Source organism: Punica granatum, chromosome 3, assembly GCF_007655135.1.
Source record: "Punica granatum isolate Tunisia-2019 chromosome 3, ASM765513v2, whole genome shotgun sequence".
Lineage (NCBI taxonomy): Eukaryota > Viridiplantae > Streptophyta > Magnoliopsida > Myrtales > Lythraceae > Punica > Punica granatum.
The window spans coordinates 3,757,099-3,776,234 of NC_045129.1; the positions used below are offsets into that span (position 1 = coordinate 3,757,099).

General features: G+C 41.7%; 3 protein-coding genes and 1 long non-coding RNA gene across 10 annotated transcripts; 1 reads left to right on the plus strand and 3 right to left on the minus strand.

Moving 5' to 3' along the window:
* Window positions 1-47: 47 nt before the first annotated feature.
* Window positions 48-3,897, plus strand: LOC116201584 (pre-mRNA-splicing factor SLU7-like). Its single transcript, XM_031532865.1, has 10 exons — window positions 48-289; window positions 849-1,012; window positions 1,105-1,217; window positions 1,614-2,042; window positions 2,156-2,291; window positions 2,386-2,685; window positions 2,795-3,011; window positions 3,100-3,203; window positions 3,370-3,438; window positions 3,540-3,897. Exons 1-10 carry the CDS (start codon window positions 274-276, stop codon window positions 3,615-3,617), a joined length of 1,626 nt encoding a protein of 541 aa, XP_031388725.1. The 5' UTR covers window positions 48-273; the 3' UTR covers window positions 3,618-3,897.
* Window positions 3,898-4,225: 328 nt separating this feature from the next.
* Window positions 4,226-7,856, minus strand: LOC116201583 (protein ALTERED PHOSPHATE STARVATION RESPONSE 1-like). Its single transcript, XM_031532864.1, has 4 exons — window positions 6,594-7,856; window positions 6,240-6,415; window positions 5,841-6,064; window positions 4,226-5,262 (listed from the first exon to the last, which is right to left on the minus strand). The coding sequence occupies exons 1-4, from the start codon at window positions 7,528-7,530 to the stop codon at window positions 4,452-4,454; spliced, it is 2,148 nt and encodes a 715-aa protein (XP_031388724.1). The 5' UTR covers window positions 7,531-7,856; the 3' UTR covers window positions 4,226-4,451.
* Window positions 7,857-7,927: 71 nt separating this feature from the next.
* Window positions 7,928-12,138, minus strand: LOC116201585 (methyltransferase-like protein 22). 5 transcript variants are annotated; one of them, XM_031532867.1, is made up of 10 exons: window positions 11,935-12,138; window positions 11,440-11,553; window positions 10,711-10,784; window positions 10,536-10,638; window positions 9,940-9,990; window positions 9,546-9,699; window positions 9,324-9,462; window positions 9,142-9,247; window positions 8,794-8,966; window positions 7,928-8,280 (listed from the first exon to the last, which is right to left on the minus strand). In XM_031532867.1, exons 1-9 carry the CDS (start codon window positions 12,095-12,097, stop codon window positions 8,797-8,799), a joined length of 1,074 nt encoding a protein of 357 aa, XP_031388727.1. In that variant the 5' UTR covers window positions 12,098-12,138; the 3' UTR covers window positions 7,928-8,280; window positions 8,794-8,796. The 5 variants fall into 5 exon arrangements, with proteins under 5 accessions (XP_031388727.1, XP_031388728.1, XP_031388730.1 ...); XM_031532868.1 differs by having other exon boundaries at window positions 7,928-8,299; XM_031532870.1 differs by lacking the exon at window positions 7,928-8,280 and having other exon boundaries at window positions 8,417-8,966; window positions 11,440-11,511; window positions 11,935-12,136.
* Window positions 12,139-13,104: 966 nt separating this feature from the next.
* LOC116198528 lies at window positions 13,105-18,627 on the minus strand. 3 transcript variants are annotated; one of them, XR_004155338.1, is made up of 6 exons: window positions 18,465-18,627; window positions 18,159-18,371; window positions 17,464-17,558; window positions 15,694-17,242; window positions 14,994-15,094; window positions 13,105-14,016 (listed from the first exon to the last, which is right to left on the minus strand). It is a non-coding gene; the product is annotated as an uncharacterized LOC116198528 (long non-coding RNA). The 3 variants fall into 3 exon arrangements; XR_004155337.1 differs by having other exon boundaries at window positions 14,994-15,120; XR_004155339.1 differs by lacking the exons at window positions 13,105-14,016; window positions 14,994-15,094 and adding an exon at window positions 15,106-15,120 and having other exon boundaries at window positions 15,694-15,819; window positions 15,995-17,242.
* Window positions 18,628-19,136: the final 509 nt, after the last annotated feature.

The following is a 19,136-nucleotide window of genomic DNA, read 5'->3' on the forward strand; positions in this document are numbered from 1 at the left end:
AAAAATAAATATAGATATATATATATATATATATATATATTATATATATCTTCTGGGCATCTCGTCCATTTTCGGTGGTTTAGAGACGTACTGAAGCTGACACGTCAGCAAGTGCATCGAAAATTTGGTGGGATCAAAACATAAGATCCCTCCTTCACCCACTTCTGCCTTCCCTGTCGCCGATTCTCTCCTCCTCTATCTTCCTTCTCGTCTCTTTCTCTCTCTGCAAGCGGCCATCGCCGACGAGGTACCGCTTCCCGTTGATCCATCACCATGGCTACTGCTTCAGGTACGCGTGAGGTTCTCAAATCTTCGTTTTGTTAGTTTTAAGTTATTGAGTTGAGCTTTAGGAGCTTAATTTGCTTAGATCGGAGAAGCTGTTATCCGATAAGTTTTTGATTGAAAGAGGGTGTTTCGTTGTAGTTAGGTTATGGGCAAGATTCGTCCTGGGTTTGCCCAATCAGATTAGTGGGTCGTGATGTTTGTGCCGATAGACAATCTGTCGACCTAATTTCCGCTTTTTTCTAACCTTCAATTGAATTGAAGTTCCTCGACTAATTTGGCTTGCATATGTTCCATAAATTTCTCGGAAAAGGTTTGAGCTTGGGCTGCAACAGTGATTATTCTTTTCCTCCTGTTTGAGAGTGTAGGAAATACAAGATTGATTGGTGAGGCTGTACAGAGTGAAAACTGGAAAAATTGAAACTGTTTCCAAAATCATTAGTTGATGTCTTCTGTGAAGAAATTAAGGATTCACAACACCCCCCCCCCCCCCCCCCCCCCCCCCCCCCCCGGTTTATGATATAGTACTTCACCACGTTAATCTTTGGCAATCTGAAAATGTCCAGCGGCTTTCAAATCCAGAGAGGATCACCGCAAGCAATTGGAATTGGAGGAAGCACGAAAAGCCGGGCTTGCTCCAGCCGAGGTTGATGAAGATGGGAAAGAAATTAACCCCCATATTCCCCAGTATATGTCATCTGCACCTTGGTATCTTAATGCTGAGAGACCGGTAAGCTACCAGGCTTATTTGTTTTAATCTCTTTTGCCCTGGGCCTTCGTTAAAATTTGTGCTCATGGAAAATTGTTTTCTGTGTTTTCTAGAGTTTGAAACATCAAAGGAAATGGAAGTCTGATCCAAATTACACAAAATCATGGTATGATAGAGGCGCGAAGATATTTCAGGCTGATAAGTACCGAAAGGGAGCTTGTGAAAAGTAAGTTGGCCTTTCTTTTCTTTTAAGCAAGTTTTCTCTACCCTCCATACGCCATTCAGCAACATTATTTATGCTTTTCTAAAGCATGTGAAATGGCATTATTTTGCTGTGCCGATATCTGTGGAGGTTGGACCTACATTTATAGTCGAGTAGTGCATATGTTTGTGTAGGTTGTTTGGCCCTTAGGTTAATTTTAGAAACAGTAATGCTTATAATTTGCACCAAGTCTCACCTGTAGATCTAATTAGCCAGGGCTGCTTATATTTTTGTTATTGCATTATTTGTGTCATTTTCTCTTGTAAGTATTTTATGGATGTGGAGAACTGTATATATTTTCATTGACCTGACATAAGTAACATGGGTTGTTGCTTTTGTCTTCAATGTGCTTTGTTGTAGTTGTGGTGCAATGACACATGATGCAAAATCGTGCATGGACAGACCTCGGCAAAAGGGAGCAAAGTGGACGAACATGCACATTGCACCAGATGAGAAGATAGAGACATTCGAGCTTGACTATGATGGCAAACGAGACCGATGGAATGGATATGATGCAACAACTTATGCTCGTGTCATTGAGAGATATGAAGCGAGAGACGAGGCCAGAAGAAAGTACCTGAAAGAACAGCAGCTTAAGAAATTAGAGGAGAAAAACAATAAGCAGGATGGTGAAGGCGAGGTCAGTGATGAGGATGAGGAGGAGGAGGAGGACGATGATGATGATTTGAAGGTTGATGAGGCCAAGGTGGATGAAAGCAAGCAGATGGACTTTGCTAAGGTGGAGAAACGTGTCCGTACAACCGGTGGTGGAAGTACAGGAACTGTCAGGTATTTTCAATATCACTTTTCTAAGTTGCCTCCCATGAATTGTTTCTATGTCGGGTTGGTGGTGATTTATGTATGCATTCAGCGTAACACTAACAGTTCATATTTTGTTGCAGAAATCTGCGTATTCGGGAGGACATTGCCAAATACCTATTGAATCTTGATGTCAATTCTGCATATTATGATCCTAAGACTCGGTCCATGCGTGAAGATCCTCTTCCTGATGCTGATCCAAATGAGAAATTCTATTTAGTGGGTCCCTTTTAAGATTGATACATGGCCCCTTACATTATGTCTTTACCTGTTTTGTATGAGGTAAATAATTTTGCTATGATGGATCTTGCAGGGTGATAATCAATATAGACTGAGTGGTCAAGCTATGGAGTTCAAGCAACTCAATCTTCATGCTTGGGAAGCTTTTGACAAGGGCCAAGACATCCACATGCAAGCTGCTCCTTCTCAAGCTGAATTGCTATATAAGAATTACAAGGTTATCAAGGAGAAGTTAAAGTCGAAGGTGAAGGACACCATTATGGAGAAGTACGGGAATGCTGCCAGTGAAGAGGAATTGCCAAGGGAGCTCCTTCTGGGTCAAAGTGAAAGGGAAGTGGAATATGATCGTGCTGGCAGAGTTATTAAGGGCATGGTATGTGATATAAAATCTACTCATCACTATATGTTTCCTACTCTTTCTTCTGGTTTGTATGTTGTTTGCAAATCCTTCACAATTGTTTCAACTTTTTGTCTTGCATCAGGAGATGGCTCTTCCTAAAAGCAAGTATGAAGAAGATCTTTTCATCAACAACCACACGACGGTTTGGGGATCATGGTGGAAGGATCATCAATGGGGCTACAAGTGCTGCCAACAGACAATCCGCAACAGTTACTGCACTGGTAGTGCTGGAATTGAGGCTGCTGAAGCTGCGGCAGATCTGATGAAGACTAATATAGCCCGTAAAGCAGCAAATGACGGTCAGTGTTTAAATTCAACTCATTTTAATCTACTTTAATTATTCCCATATAAGTCGCTATTCTCATCCAATTTTATTGGTGGTCACAGAGACGCCTGCTCCAGCAGAAGAGAAAAACCTTGCAACCTGGGGTAGTGAGGTGCCTGATGACCTGGTGATTGATGAAAAATTACTCAGAGAGGCCCTGAAGAAGGTACACTTTGGGAACCGGATATCCTTCTTTTGCTTGGATTTATGGAGTTGTAACATATGAAATTATTGATCTGCATGGTGGCATAGGCTACTCTCTCCCTTTTGATTTCTCTTATGTGTGTGGTAATCAAGCTGTATTAACATGGGAAACTTTTTTGATTGGGCAGGAGGATGAACGAAGGAGAGAAGAAAGGGATGAGAGAAAGCGCAAGTATAATGTCAGATATAATGATGAGGTATTGTTCCGTCATCCTGTTCTGACTGTGCAGTCATCACTTACAAAATCCTAGGATGGACTTTTTATTTTATTGTTTTGTTGACATGATTCAATTGATAGGTCACCGCGGAGGAGATGGAGGCGTACCGGATGAAGAGGGTACACCATGACGATCCTATGAAGGATTTTCTGCACTAGAGTCCTGTCACTCTTATGGTTTAAAATCAATGTTGGGCATCCCATATGAAGGGTTAGTTTGTATATGCCTCATATGGCAGTAGGCGGTAAAGCTTATATGGCTTTCCGTGCTTCTAGAACGCAAATGCCACCTCTCAGGGTTTTGATTGTATTATATAGTTTCCTGTTCTAGATTACCACCAAGGGCAGAACAATACAATCTGCAGTTGTAAGGATCCGGTACTGTTTTTGACATGTTCCGACTCATCTTTATGTATTCGGGTTCATTCGTGAAGGTTTACTTAGATCTACCACAGCTCAGTTGTTGAGCTAACAAGGTTAAGCCATGGACGGTTAATATGGAAGAACATGGCAGGTCGGGTTGAGAGAGAGAATTTCTTTTTGGCCAATAAAATATGGACAATTCATTTGTAAGAAGATTGGGCATGAAGAATACTCTTTCATATAACTTCTTTTTTTTTTTTTGCATAATAACGAACGTTTCTTATTAAATTATCAATATAAGAAGAATAATGTTTCGCATTAAATTTATTGATATGAACAATTGTTCTTGTGCGAGAAAAAACGCACTAAGATGCCATAACGTATTATTTGACTTCAACGCGAGAAAACAGAGCAACAATGCGTAAGGCGGGAAAGTCTACTTAAAAAAGAGTACAAATCATATGGAGGACGTGTCCCATTGGGACTTTCAGAGAAAAAGGCACATCTCTGTATCACTACTACATACAAAAGTATACTTATTTGCACGCAGTTACATGCTTTGTATTGATATGCAAGACCCCATCAATCAATATACATGTATAAAAAGATACTGCATTCAATATATAGACATCATTCCGTCGGGGAAGCTTCACCATTTACAGCGATCGGATGCTGCTGTGATACCAACCTCAGCTCCTTGTACATGTCTGTGCAGGCAGCAGCAAAGCCCGCCATAGCAGTGAAGAGCTCGGGCATACGGTTCCTAAAACTCACCAGGGATTTCTCCCTCACCTGCAGGCACACCCTCTCGTAAGCTTCCTGTTCTTCCTTCAACCTATTTTTGAGTACTTCAATTGCCACTTCCTTCTCTGCTAGGGCGTTCCTGTGGCGCTCATCATCAGCCTCCGCATCACCAGCTGGGGTCGTCCGCTCCATAAGCTTCCTCTTCCAGTCCTCAAAACTCCGCTCCTTGCGAGCGAGCTCCTTCCTTGTTTCCTCGCACTTGTCTCTCTGCTTGATTTCATCCTGTTGGAGATTCACAAGCGTGTCTATAACGGCACGGAAGTTATAGATTGCGGTTCGTGCAAGCTCATCAGGGAGTTTCTCAAGGCCATCCTGCCAAGCATGGAGGAGTTTCTTAATTGGGGGGCTCTGGGCCCGAGGAGGGGAAGAAACCCTCTCCTTCAAGCTGCTCTCTATTGGGACCAGGTTCAACCTCAACCAACTGTATAGTGCTTTTACGTACTTCCTCTGATTATCCACAAGCAATCCAGACTGCAAGTGCCATTCTCCGACTACATTAAGAAGCTGAATGGTTCGACCATGATGGTGATCACTTGTCTCCTTAGGTGATTGGGAGATGTCCAGATATTTTAAGTTGAGCACAATCTTTTGTTGAGTGTAATGGTGATCCCTCATGATCTCCCACATTCTAGCCATCCTGTACTCAAAAGAAGAAAGTCAACATGTGCTCGATTCCTTTATCTTCTCCAGACAATATTAAAGATAAATGTGCCTTGGGATGCACTTCAGGGGAGACCTTTTTTGGAACTGAGCATGAAAAATTCTAAGCGCGACTTTTACATAAGAAACTGAGAGCCAGAATCACTTTCCCAAGCCCAACACAGAATAATAGATTGAGAAACGACTCCCTAGATCTCAATGAAAAGGGCAAAATATCTTATTGTTAAACAAGTACAGGGACGATAAATCACAATGTAATATGAATGAGGAATACTAGATTATGATCGAAGCTCTGAAGAAGCTTCCATCTTGAACAAAGTTCCAAGTTTAAGGACACCCAAGGATCAAAGAAAAGAAAAACTAATTTGCAGTGAGGATAGGATCTATGAAAGCAGCTTCTGAATCATCTCCAAAGAAAAAGAATTTACTGAATAGAAAACAGTCGATCCAATAATGCAGAAAAGGAAGTTAGGGCATATAATGCGGCTAGAATACTATCCAATAAAGAAAATCCATTGGTACATTCAAATATCATATATGCAGGTGCAGACTTACCCATCCACTAACTGCACAAGCTTTGGGTACAATTGTTCATCTCTCAGACGATTTATTTCTGAAACAGTTGAATCCATGGATTGCATGTCAACGATGTATCTCGTGTGCAAATGACTCACAGCCGCTTTTATTTTCTCCAGAGATTCAGAGCTGGTGCTACGTTTCTTTTGCTTGTTAAGCATAGCAACCTTCTTTTGATAGTCGATTTTCAATTGCTCACCTCCCTATCCATAAAAGAAATCACCATTTAACTTGAATCAAAGTCCAGTGAATTACGAGCAAAAAACTAATGAGAGAAATCTACTCGCAAGTGCATAACTTCAAGCACTATAGAACTAGAAGAACAAGGTAAACATGGAGAATGAATGTAAACAATGAGGCGATCCACCAATCACTTACCTTCACTTCATCGTACAACTTCTTCTCCCAAGCCAACAACTTATCCAAGACAGTGGCATGAGTTTCATTTTCTTCAGAATCGAAGTCATCCTTCCCATCATCAGCATTCTGCAACCCCCTAAACGACCGATTCCAAGTAATAACACGCATCACCCTTGCTGAGTGGTCAATATGACCTGCAGAAAAGGAAGGTGGTCTCAACAATATGGGTGTCCAAGCTACAAAAGGAACCATCTTTATTACTGAGAACGTGACCCATCAAGAAGGACCAGTAAGACAATCGCAATATCACCCCAAATTCACAAAATTGAAGCGATCCGAGATGAGAACACGCTAAAGGTAGGACTTCTTTACCGCGATTATCTGCAAAATTTGAGTGGTAATGCAACCGAGTAGCCTCCAGCATCTTTGACACTTCATGGGCACTCTCCGAAGCCTTCAGGAAATGATCATCAAGCTCCACAAATATCAGGGCCAAATTGATATTCTTCTGGGACCTCTTCCCCTCTGCTCCCATAGATCCTCCCTTCCCTTTCTTCAGAATCTTCCCTCCCACTGGGGGTGGTGGGGGCGGTTCCACCACCTTCTCCATTGCCGGTTCTGGAGCCACATCGGCATGGCGTTCCACTCTCCCGGGCATTTCATCATGGACCTTCGCCTCTATATGCTGCTTATCGACCTTGACCTCCTCCACCACCTCGCTCAGGCTTGGTCCAGGCACGTTCTCCACAGGAGGAAAGAAGTAATCGTAATAGTCCTGAGGAGGGGTGGCAAGGGGCTGGCTTTCCACATGAGGCGGCGCCGCCGCCGATCGTGGCGGAGATGGCGGCTTCTGCGGCGGCTGGGGCCGACCCCTGCTGCTCCTATGCCTAAGACTGCCGCTTGCCTCGCTCTCCAGCTCATCTTCCTCATCGCCCTCCTGGATCGTCGGCTCCACCTGCCTTCCCTCCTCCTTCAGGATCTTTATCTCCGGGGCGCTAACCGCCCGCTGGAGCGGTGCCTGAGAGCCGAAGTTCGGCAAAGGCGGAGGCGGCACCGGAAACTCGTAAGAGAGCTGAGCTGCCGCAGCGGCGGGGCCTGAGTGACTGGGGGCGAGCTGGAGGGGATTCTGTACCTCTCCATGGGCATAATCACTAAGGGCAGCGCCGGTGTTCTTGAGGGCCACCACGTAGGCGGAGTGGGCAGCGGCGAAGGCGTTCCGGAAGGCCAGGGCATCCTTCATGTGCTGCTTCCGCTCCTTGCATCGGATGACAGCCTCTTCGTCCTCGATCTTCGACTGCGTGCACCCCATAGCTCCGGCTCCTTCCCTTCTACAATCGCATGTCACGGAATAATAGCCGAATCCGCCGATTGAAGCTTCCCAAGCAGAAGATTCCGATCAATTGCTCCGTCTGCTACCTCTGATTCATTCCCAATTAGGGTTCTTCCGACAGCAACCGATCACTCTGACTCTTCTTCAGTCTTCAATTTCCAAGTTGCTGTTTTTAGGAAACAGCAGTGTACGTTCGCGAGGAAGACGAGAGGCGGTGGCGTGTGTTTCAGTGAAACGACAGCGTTTGCGCAACGGAAGGAAACGAACAAAGTGAGAGCGTTAGGATTGGGAAGGAAATCTCCCGGGAATGTTTATGGAATGGGGATGGCACCGGAAAGGAATATCAATTCCACAGCCCCAATACAGAGAGACGAGAGAATATAATACGGACAAAAGCTGTTGAGAAATGACATATGGTACTTCCTACATGTGAAATATAGGGTCAATCGTAAATGAACTCTGATACCGAGTCAATGTTCATTGTCGACCCGGAGCTCCAGTCCGAACATCTTGATTTGTCGTTCGACGTTACTAGCTGGATGCGGTTTTCCAGTGTGGGAGAATAAGTGGATAGCACATGAGGTGGTTGGTTCGCTTTATTGCAAACTTTTTTTAGCCCATCTTTGCCTAAAGCAACTTTAGGGACTGACATCAAAACAAGATTCTCTTCTCTTATGAGAAGCTTGAAGCTTCTCATGTGCGCTGTAATGTGTTCCCAGTGCAATGGATCTGCAATGAAAAACATTACCTGAAACCCGGGACCCGGATGAGATTTATACAAGAATTCCATTAGAAATTCGGATTATCAGGAAACGACTCTAAATTAAGGAACTTTTGTTAACATAGCGGACTACCAGGGTGGATAGAGAGAAAAAAATAATAATAATCACATTATCATTTGCCTCGGCTGAAAGCAATGTCAGATTCTCCATTGTTAGCTTCATTTTCAAGAAACCTTAGCCTTGTCTGTTTGAACACAGCCTTTTGGTCAAAGAAGCTATAACTTTAAGGCGTAAAATAAGGTCATAGATCTGCCTAATCTAACAATCGTGAATGGAGAAGACTATAGGCCGAAAGAAACAATGGGATTCGACTGAGTAAAGAGGAAGATTCCACAGTAGTGACCAGGAAATGGTCGAAAATATGTCATGAATTGCCATAGATCAACAGGATAGAATCGCGGTGTTACAGCTCGGTTGGCTTCAAAATTTATAAATGGAAGATGATCAAGAGTGGACCAACCTTTCAAGATCCCTCGACGTTTGACAGTAAAGAAGACTTTCCCCTGACATACTTGATCTCCCAAAGCTCAACATCATCTCCCCGATCATAAGAATCTATGTACCGTGGAATTTGAGTAAGATCGATGCATTTGCCCACAAAACATGGCACCTCCTTGTCAACAATATCGTTTTCTGCATCATTCATTTATGAACCTCAGAATACTCCCTAAATGAACATTTAGAACGGGCATAGATAGGAAAGAAAGGAATGGCCATCTAATACGAGAATAGTGTATCCGGTGGTTTCACTCCAATTCCTTGCCATTCCCTCATACAAAAAGTGATAAGTATATTGCACGACAGTTACCTCCCTCGTCTCTGACAAAATCCCGAAAGTGAGAGTAACCATTTGCAACAACATCCATTTCATCGAGATTGAAATTGTATCGCTTTTCCAATGCCAAATATAGTACCTGAATTCATGTCTCAGCATATCATGAATACTATATGCAATCCACTAAGTGGCCATGCACGAATGCCAATACATACCTTTTCTATTGCTCGAGACATCAATCTCTCCAAGGTATTGAATAATGCATCAGTGAGATCATCGCTATAGATTACATCAGCAGCTAAAAGTAAAGAAGCGCCCTCAGCTGCTTCAATTTCTGAGCAAGTCCATGAGTACCTAAAAGATTTATCAGGTTTCTTCATTAGTTTCTACATCACGCACCTACATCAAAAGATGTGCAGAAGAAGTGCGGACCTTACCTTTCTTGTGGTGCAATGTTCGTTAGTGTTACTTCAGGAGGCCACTGTTTCATCCAATCAAGTTCACGTACATAAATAGCAGCTTTATAATTGAGAACTCCGTCATTGAGGTGGACATTCTTTAAGCAGTTCTCAAGGATATCATCTCCACGATCTGGGAACAAATACAGAACATGTGCTTGTTGAGATTAAACTTGGACATAAATAGAACCCATTAAAAAGAGAAATCAACTCATTCACAAGAAGTTGCTGTGACCGTGGAAGGATAATCAAAGCATTATAACCATCAAAGCTTTCAAAATGAAAAGAAACCATTAGAAAATTAGAAACAGTTCTCACCCACCCAACTCAACACAAAAATTAATTAAAAGTATAAATATAGCGAAATTGAGACCTGTGAGGAAAACTTTTTCAGCAGCACGTGCCAGCAACATACCAACCAGCCCTGTACAGACAGAAAAGAAGGCCTGTCATAGAAGAAATTTGAAGTATCTTAAATCGAGTAAACCCTCAGACCACAAGTAAAAGAGAACATAAATTAGATTTTCACAGCTGCTGAATAGGCTAGTAAGAGTTTTGTGAGAGAGAGAGATGATAGCACAAATCTGGCTTATACTAATTTAAGCTTCAATTTCCATGGCAGTAAATTTAAATGGACGTTGGCTGATACATTTTGGAGCCCTGTCAAAGTTGGGCAGATAGACCATGAGAACTATACGCTTTCTAGTAAGTGGTTTCACGTCTGACTGTCAATTAAGATGTGGTCAGACATCATCAAAACATCATTTCAGCTGCCCACGCACTTCATAAGAAAAATGGCTTTCCCTATCATCCCCTTCCATAATTGAATAATGGAAAGAAGGCTTCTACGGCCTTAGTAATCAATCCATAAACTCCCTATGGGGGCTTGGGCACGTATATGGAACAGAGACGGATTAATATCGGGATAAAGAGAATGACAATTTTGAAGAAAGCAATTAAAAGACAAACCTGTTCCAGCACCAAGTTCAACTGCAGTGATCTGATCTAGTTTGGATGAAGTAGACATAGTATGCCACACAAAATCTGACAACACTAGTTCTGCTTTCCAGACCTGAACGGAGAAACAACTTATGAGCTTACTGGAAAACTGACTGAAAGGAGAGATTCTGAAAATAATTGATACCTGTAAACCAACTCTGGGAATGGAAGATGTGATATTATGCTGTATGGTCACAGTAAAACAATGGGTAGATGGCTCTGCATTTTTAGTAAATTATGCAGTTATAGTTACAAGAGGACAGAAAACAGCCTCTAACTAGACTCAAGGAAGACCATCCAAAGAGACCAGGTCAAAGTAGAGTAATATATGCTGGGCCAGAAGTGCGACATAGTTTATCCAATATGACTGAGAAATTCCAACGAGCAGCCCGATAATGGGGGAAAAAAAACAAAATCAAGAAATTCTTCTTGGAGTAACTAGTAATTGACTGAATAATCCTAAAAGATAGCAGAATCTAAACTCAATTGTTTCTGGCTAGAATATATTACGAGAGTTTGTCAAGGGGTAACTCATGTAATCAGGGAAGCAGCATCTAATATTACTGCATTCAGTATAGTAAACTCTCCAAAGTTGCAGGCTCTCTCTCTCAAAATTGACACTCTTTCAGAAAATCCTGCCTTCGCTGCTAAGAAAAGGTTTGGAGATTCCCTTGATGCCACCTAAAAAGCATTTCGCAAAGAACTTGTTGAAGCACGAACATCCAAATCCCAACTCATGGCAACACACTTAACATCTATACACATCTAAGCAGGTCATCTTGTCCACACAGTTTATATAAGATGCATGGCTTTTCGCAGGAAGTTCAACAAAAACAAGAGAACAGATAGTCCATAAAGCTACTTGAATACTCACTGCTCCGTCTTGTCAGAACAAGATCACCATCTTCGTCCACACAGACCTCTCCATGCTCCGGAGATCGATCCTCTGCAGACAGGTTACTATCTCTGGTCACACAATCTACAAAAGCTTCAAATAACTAATTCAGAGAAAACATCATCCCGAAATTCTATAACAAACCTCTTAATTCTCGAACAAACAGAATAGAAGAGCAAGTTCTAACAAAGTCACAGTTAACACTCTGCCATTCGGGAAAAATTTTCACTCTCACGAGCTCTCTGACTCTAGGCATAAAAGAGAAGTTGTCAAGTTCCCATCTTCATCAAAAATTCTTCCTGAAATGCAGATTTTTGAGCTTTTCCGAAGATGGTGAAGAGCAGGAGCTCTGGAGCAAATTCTTCACACAGTTCATCATCAATTGTGGCGATACTAACACAATCACAGGCTTTCCATCACCCGAGAAGCTATCAGAAAACATAATACTCGACTGAGGAGCTAGGTTTGAAGTACCTGGTGGAATGGAGATGGTGAAGAGGGAGATGTGGGGGCCCGAGGTACCCGGAGGGCAGCCTATGTGAACCTCACTCATCACCTCCTCCTCCTCTTCTTCATCATCTCTATTCGAATCTCCATCGTCGATGGCAGAAGTTGGCGATTCAACTCTCTGCTCCATTGAGCTCCGAGGAGTGAGTGATTTCAGCTGCGAGCTATGAGCGCGCTCTGCTTTACAAAAATGGCGGAGAATTGGAAAATTGTGTTTTGCCCCCTGATGTTTTGCCTATTATTCGACTTCACCCCAAATACAATTTTGCACTTTTCAATTTGCATTTGGGTTAGTGGTCTAAAATAAAACTTTTCACCTTTTATTAATTCTAGCAGGAATTTTTTTTCTTAACCTAAAAATATACAAACTATCAATTTGATATCAATGTTAGCACGACTTTCATTTTTTCGATCGGTGAGCCTCAATGGCAACCACCGCTCGCCCGATCAAGGTTGCCCATGACGGCAAACGTTTTCCATAACCCCAATTAAGAGGATGGTGGCCGCCGAAGAGACTTCCACCACCTAGCTCCTTCATTCTTTTCTCGATTTTACTTTCTTTTTTTTTTTTTTTTTTTTTCAGATACGGGGCAATGAGGGCCTCATTGAGGCTCACCGCCACTCCTATAAGGTCACCAGCAACCTCGGCTACCTTAATCGGAGGGTGTGGTCACAAGTTGAGACATGCTAAAACTGATATCAAATTGATAGTTTGTATATTTTTAAGTCGAGAAAAAAAGTCCGTGCTATAATTGATAAAATGTGAAAATTTTGTATTTTTTTAGACAATTAACTTTTTGCATTTTATTGTGGCCAGTGGGTTCATTTTATTCCGGCTATGTTCTCATCAACGAAAAAAAATGATTTTGGAGACACGAAGAAGTATTTATGTAAGCGAAATTGGGGACGTAAAATGGGCAAGAAGGTAAAAATTGTGACAGAAAGTTTTATCTATATTTAACTGTTGACGGATGAAATTAGTTAAAAAAAGTTTAATTAGAAATTGTTATAACTTTAGATTATTTTTTTTTTGGGGAAAATGAGTTGAAAAATATGAGAATTTGGTTGAGTTTGTTAAATGTGGAGAAACGATTTAAATGCTGGAAAAGAAAAAAAATTGAAACTTGCGGAGTCCAATAAAACCAAACCAAAGTCGGTTCATGTATTCAACCAATTCTCTCTATGGACTATACTCGGACGAACAGACCAGCCCATTATTAAACCATCTGTAGGATTTAACCTCCTCAAATTGGGTTGCACACATAACCTATTTATGATGCGAAAACACTTCGCACAACCTCGTATCAGACATTGCACTAGAGCTCAAATTTGTATAGCTCCAGAAAAAAAATGAGTTTGTTCTCTTCGATGCATTTATCCACAAAGAAGTTCCTATGCGACTTCTCGTATGCGCGTTCTAGGATGCACGAGACGGAAGACAGTGAGGAACAAACAAGAACTGCATTGAGTATACAAGATGGCACCGGAGCTTTGGAAAGCGTAAGCCTGTTCTTTTCCATGTACTTAGCGGCAAGACGTTTCCATCATGGCTTGCTGCATGCGGTTACAGAGGCAAACCAGATCGGAGATGCCGATGAGGCACGGACCACAGTAGCCTCTTCAAGTGTTGACCGAGACTTTTCTGCTGCTCTCTGCTGAGAGTCTTGTTCAAGCGAAGGGCGTTTGCAAGGAGTGGCACGAGTTGATAAGCAACCACGACTTTGCTGAGTTGCATCTCGAACGGTGGAGATCTCATGGGGGGGATCATATTCAGGACGATATTCCAGAGCATGGTCACTCGGGCCTCCAATTTTCTGTTAGACTGTCCTACCTTCAGGTTTCAGTATCAGCTCTCCTCTGTCCTTTAAATGTAGTGGCAGGATCTATAAGTCGACAGACAATTATGCAAATCGAAGATTGCATCCGTGGAGTCATGATTAAAGAATATCAGGAGATAGGGAGGTTCACTTGGTTGAAATTTTCGATCCTTGATTCCTGCAATGGATTGCTTCTCATAGGAATTACTGGTGAAATTCCTTGATTGTCCATCTGCAAACCAGTCACTAGATCCTTCAGGTTGCTCCCTTCCACTGGTTATCCAAATGTTGAACGGTTGTATTGGACATTAGTATACGACCGTTCAGATAAAAATATATAAGAATCTTGGATTATCCTCGAAGTTACTGGTTTTCGAGTTGCATGGAGATAAAGATCAGCTCCCAATGTGGGAGGAATTGGACCTACATTCAACTCCATTTCCGTGTGCTGTGGTTCTAGCAAGTGTCTTCATGAATGGGAAGATACATTACATAATGAGGTATTGGACTGGCGAGAGAGAGGAACCGTGCATAATGTCCATTGGAATCGCAACAGGGAGATTGAAATATACACCTTATTTCCCGACACTCCCTCCCACAAGTTGTCCGTTTGATGCTCAGTTTGCCTCGAATGGAATGTTTTATACAGTTTACAATCTATGGGGAAAGCAGTTAGATCTGTGGGTTCTTAGGGACCTGGAGAATCAAGGTGTGGTCAAGACATCGACTGATTGAACTCGACTCTGCTTATGGTCTCTTGCCGGCGGAGGAGTCAATAAATCATGGATCTTATCCTCAACCCATGACAGTTTTCGATGAGGGTAACAAGCTGCTTGTCAAATATGGAAAAGCGATGCTTGCCTACGACATAAAATCTGACAAGTGGGACATAGCCGGGGAGGACTTTGATCCATATATAACATTTTGCCATGAATACGATATGGAGAATTTGCGATCTTATGCTGTTCATGTTTATAGCCTTATCAGTTTTGGCAAGAAGAAGAAACAGATGCCCAATCTGTTGGAAAGCTGAGAACCATTTCTGCTTTATTGTAATTTTTTTGTGAACTAATTTGGGTATTTCACTTCTTAAAATTTAAATTGATATATAATTATGTGAGTAAAGCAATCGAACATATAAGTTGATCCTCGATAAAATAGTTGATGAGGCAACAAAGATGGACCATTGTTCACCATTAGTAAATTTACCTGCATGAAATGTTTCTGTGCATGTTGTCAGGATCACATCTTCCTCGAATGAGAATTCTTTTCTTAAGGGCGTAAAGAGAAGAAGCTCCCAAACCAGTCCTCTGCAAGGTTCATCTTCGTAAAGAAGCTATCAGAAAAGCACGACGATGTTCATATTTTCACATCTAGAGAAAATAGTTAACCTTTGAAGTCACAAACATGAATTTCATATAATTTTGCAGGAAGAAAAAATAGATTTCAATAGACAGAAGAAAATAATTTTCTGAAGTAAACAGAAACTAAAAACTTGAGCTGGCAAAAATGAGGCGACTTAGTCATCCATCGAAAATGGGGGAAATGGAAATCCTAAGACCAAACAATTGGTCACATCATGTGTCAATCTACCAACTGAAAGAACGATTTTTGTTTTTTTTTTTTTTTTTTGTTTTGGCAGTCAAACTCCTGAATTTGGCATTTGAAAAGGGGCATATAAACTATCGTCGAGGTCACCATTCAGAAACACTTCAATCAACCTCATATAGCCTCAAAAAGATTGAGTCCGTTTTATTTTGAAATCCTTATTCACGAAGAACATTTTTTGCAGCTTATCATATCCAGGACAGATGAGATGCAAGACAGCAAGGAACAAAAAAGATTAATTGCATCAAACCTATCGAATACTGGAGCTTCGGAAATTATGAGCTTGTTCTCTTCCTTGTACCTGTCAGCAAGAAAGTTCACACGGCTTGTTGTATGTGGGTCACGGAGACAAACGAGACGGAAGATGACGACCAGGCACAAAATACAGTAGCACCATTGCCAGTTGATGTGTTTGACGGAGATTTTGCTGCGAATTCCAGCCGAGAACCTTGTTCAGTTGAAGAGTGTTTGCAAGGGTTGGTACAAGTTGATAACTAACAAGGAATTCGCAGAACTACATGAGGAACAGTGGGGATTTCAAGGCGGGATCCTGTTCAACACGAAACGTAGCAAGATCAAGGACAATTGTCAATTAAGCCCACCTTTTCTGCTCATTTGTTGTTGTTTTTACAGGAAGAAGCCATGCCGCTGCCTGACTCCCGATCAAATGGAGTCTAATCCGGTTAATTTCATATGAGGTCCTATGATTCAGAGGTCCTCATTCCTGTTGGGATTTTAGCTTCATGCTTCCTGTTGTGTATGCATCTACAATTTTATGTTTCCTACCTAATATAAAGCCTGGTCCGATTAAATGTTGTAAAATCCGAGTCATGAATTATGTCGTAAAAACGAAGGGCTTGGGCTGTAGGATATTTTGACATGATTCAGGTCCACTTTGTATTTCGGGCTCGTTCTTGTATTTCAGGGACAGAGAAACACAGAGAGTGAGTGAACTCATAATATAGGGGTTAGTGTTTGTTCTTGAGGGATTCTCTATACTTGAAGTTGCCACACCAGTGGCCCAAACCACGGATATCATGTTCATCTCTTCTCCCTCTCCGTGATTTGTGAGTCGAATTTCTTTGTTCCATTACCAACTTTCCCCTCTATTTTTGTATATTTATTACTCACTCTTATTTCCACATGGCCCGGGCGCATTGATACATTGAAGGGCTAATGGATGTGATATCGTCTTGTAAACTTGTTATTGTCAATTTGTAATGTTACAGGCAAAAGTTGGCTGATACATTACCAGTGTCAGCAGATTCCAATGTGGGAAATTTGTGGCCTGATGACAATCATCAGATCATGAACTCGTGTGAATCTCATTCTGCTGATTATGGTTTACTGCCGTATGTAATTCCTTCTAAGTTTATATCCCATCGAGTGATTAAGCAAACTCTTGCCTCTGCTGCTAAAAACGTGGTTTCTCGATGTTTCTTTGATGAAAGCATCTCTTTGGGAACTTGGTGAAGCTCAAAGGGACATATATAGTCCACAAAGTTATTTGAATATTGACTGCTTCGTCTTTGTTCGAGTAAGTTCACTATCTGCATCAACGCATACCATTTTGATGTTTCAGAGATCCATTAATTTACAAGAGGGAGCTGTGATACTCTGCTTAGACGGTTTTACAAGAAGTCGGAATGACCGATTCCGAGGAAGAATTATTCAGTAATTCCATTACGAACCTCTTATTTTCGAGTTAATATGACGAGAAACTTTTAAGTCCGTCCCAACCTCACGTGCTCAAATCCTCATCGACCCATTCGTCCTAAATCTCGCAAAGGTCCTTTGGAAGTTCATCTCGATCGGCTCTTTGCATCAGGGAGAAGCTGTCAAGTTCCCATCTTCAAAAGAAGAAGAAAAAGATAAGGTAATTCTTCCTGATATATGTAGAGAATTGTAAAATTTTAGGACGAACAGTGAAGAAAAGAAGCTCTCCAACAAATTCTTTACACAGCTTATCATGGATCATAGAAATACGAACATGACTTAGTTCATCATCGGTCTCTTAGTCACATATGTTGTGAAGCTGCCTCAGCTAATTTTGCGCACGTCTGAAACTCACCAGATGAAGAATGTGAAGGCTCTCAAATTTGCTAAAATCTCCTCGAGGAATGAAGCGTCCACCGGAAAATTTGCCAGCAATAATCTCGAGCCGTTCTGAAGATAGGAATGAATATATATTTAAAAAAAACAAGAAGAAAAAATGAATTAGAAGACTTGATTTGATTACAGTCTACCAGACGATATTGCAATATATGTTAGTTCCATACTCTGACTGAAATATCAACATAGGCATAGAATCTATACATAATCACCAGAGGTCACTGTTCCATGCGGGACCAAACTTAACTATATCATGGTATCGGGGTTACGATTTACGAGATCACATGATTCTAAGTTAATTCTTAGTAAAAGTTGAGCGTAGAATTTTATGATTCTACTGACGTGACCCACAGATCACGATTGATCTTTGCAGGATAATCAGAGAGCGTGAAAATATCAGTCATGATGGGCAAACAGATAGCGTTAAGGATCGAGAATTCTAGAATATTTGCATATCTCCCAAATTAGGCATCTACGTATCGGTATGTACAATATCTTCCTTGATTTTCTCTCTGACATTCTTTCCTTCTTTTCTGTTGCTCTCTTGAATAAACATCAGCCATGTACATTGATTCGGTAAGAGTGAGTGTACAGAATTCCTTGCTTAAGTTTATTATTGTCTTTAGAGACAGGAAAGAGCAGTTGATTACGTACTCGAATGTACCGGAAACATCTAAGGACGTTGACGAGGAAGTGGAAGAGGTAGTTCTCTCGATTGAGCAGCTCGCGTTGGACCGACCTCTCGAGGTTGAGGTGCCGGGGGAGGAAATCACTGTAGTGAAGTAGGGTCGTGATCGTCAAAGCAGGCCGGGCCACCAGCAAAGTGACTACCCTGACCAGTGATCTGGTCATCTGTGGCATCAGAGACTGCAGAAAAATGAAGAACGTCACAAAAAGTGAAATTCGTTGAATGGATAAGTGCAGGTTCAAGTGAACAGAGATCAAGAAAGCGTGCAATACCATGATTTTGGACTGATTTGATTATGAAGAGGAATTAATAAGGAGAAGACATATATGATCCTGAAATCAATTCAAGAGGGATCATTTGCTCTGATGGTTTGCGTTTTAACCACCCCCCCCCCCCCCCCCCCCCCCGAAAGAGAGAGAGAGAGAGAGAGAGAGAGAGAGAGAGAAATGAGAGATTGAGAGAAATCAATGCTCGGAGCTGCCATTGATCTCAGAGCTTTAAGCTCAGACCTACCCGTCTTCGGCTTTCCCTATGAACCATTGACCAATTTTTGAAGAATCACAGGAGTCCTATACAGATGAGGCAAAATGTTAGAATTGGTCCGTGTACTTTGCTGCTTCTTTCAGTTAGGCCCCTCTTTGGTTGGTCGCTCTTATTCGCTCGCTTCACTTTCTGGTTTTGTACATGATATGTTCGGAGGTCGCACAAAGCTTTTGCTAGCAGCTCCTTTAATCCGTTGCTCTTTCATCAGCATATGAGTGGAGCCATATTAACTCTGTCGCAAAGCCTTGTGAAAGGATTGATGGCGAAATGTTTAGATGCTCGGAATGTGGATTTTTAGATGAAATTGGCGGCGAAAGTTGTTGGAGGATTGATGACCGGATTTCATAATATGTGTTCGGTCATGTTCATATTTCCAGCTCGATCTAGAGAACATATCTGAC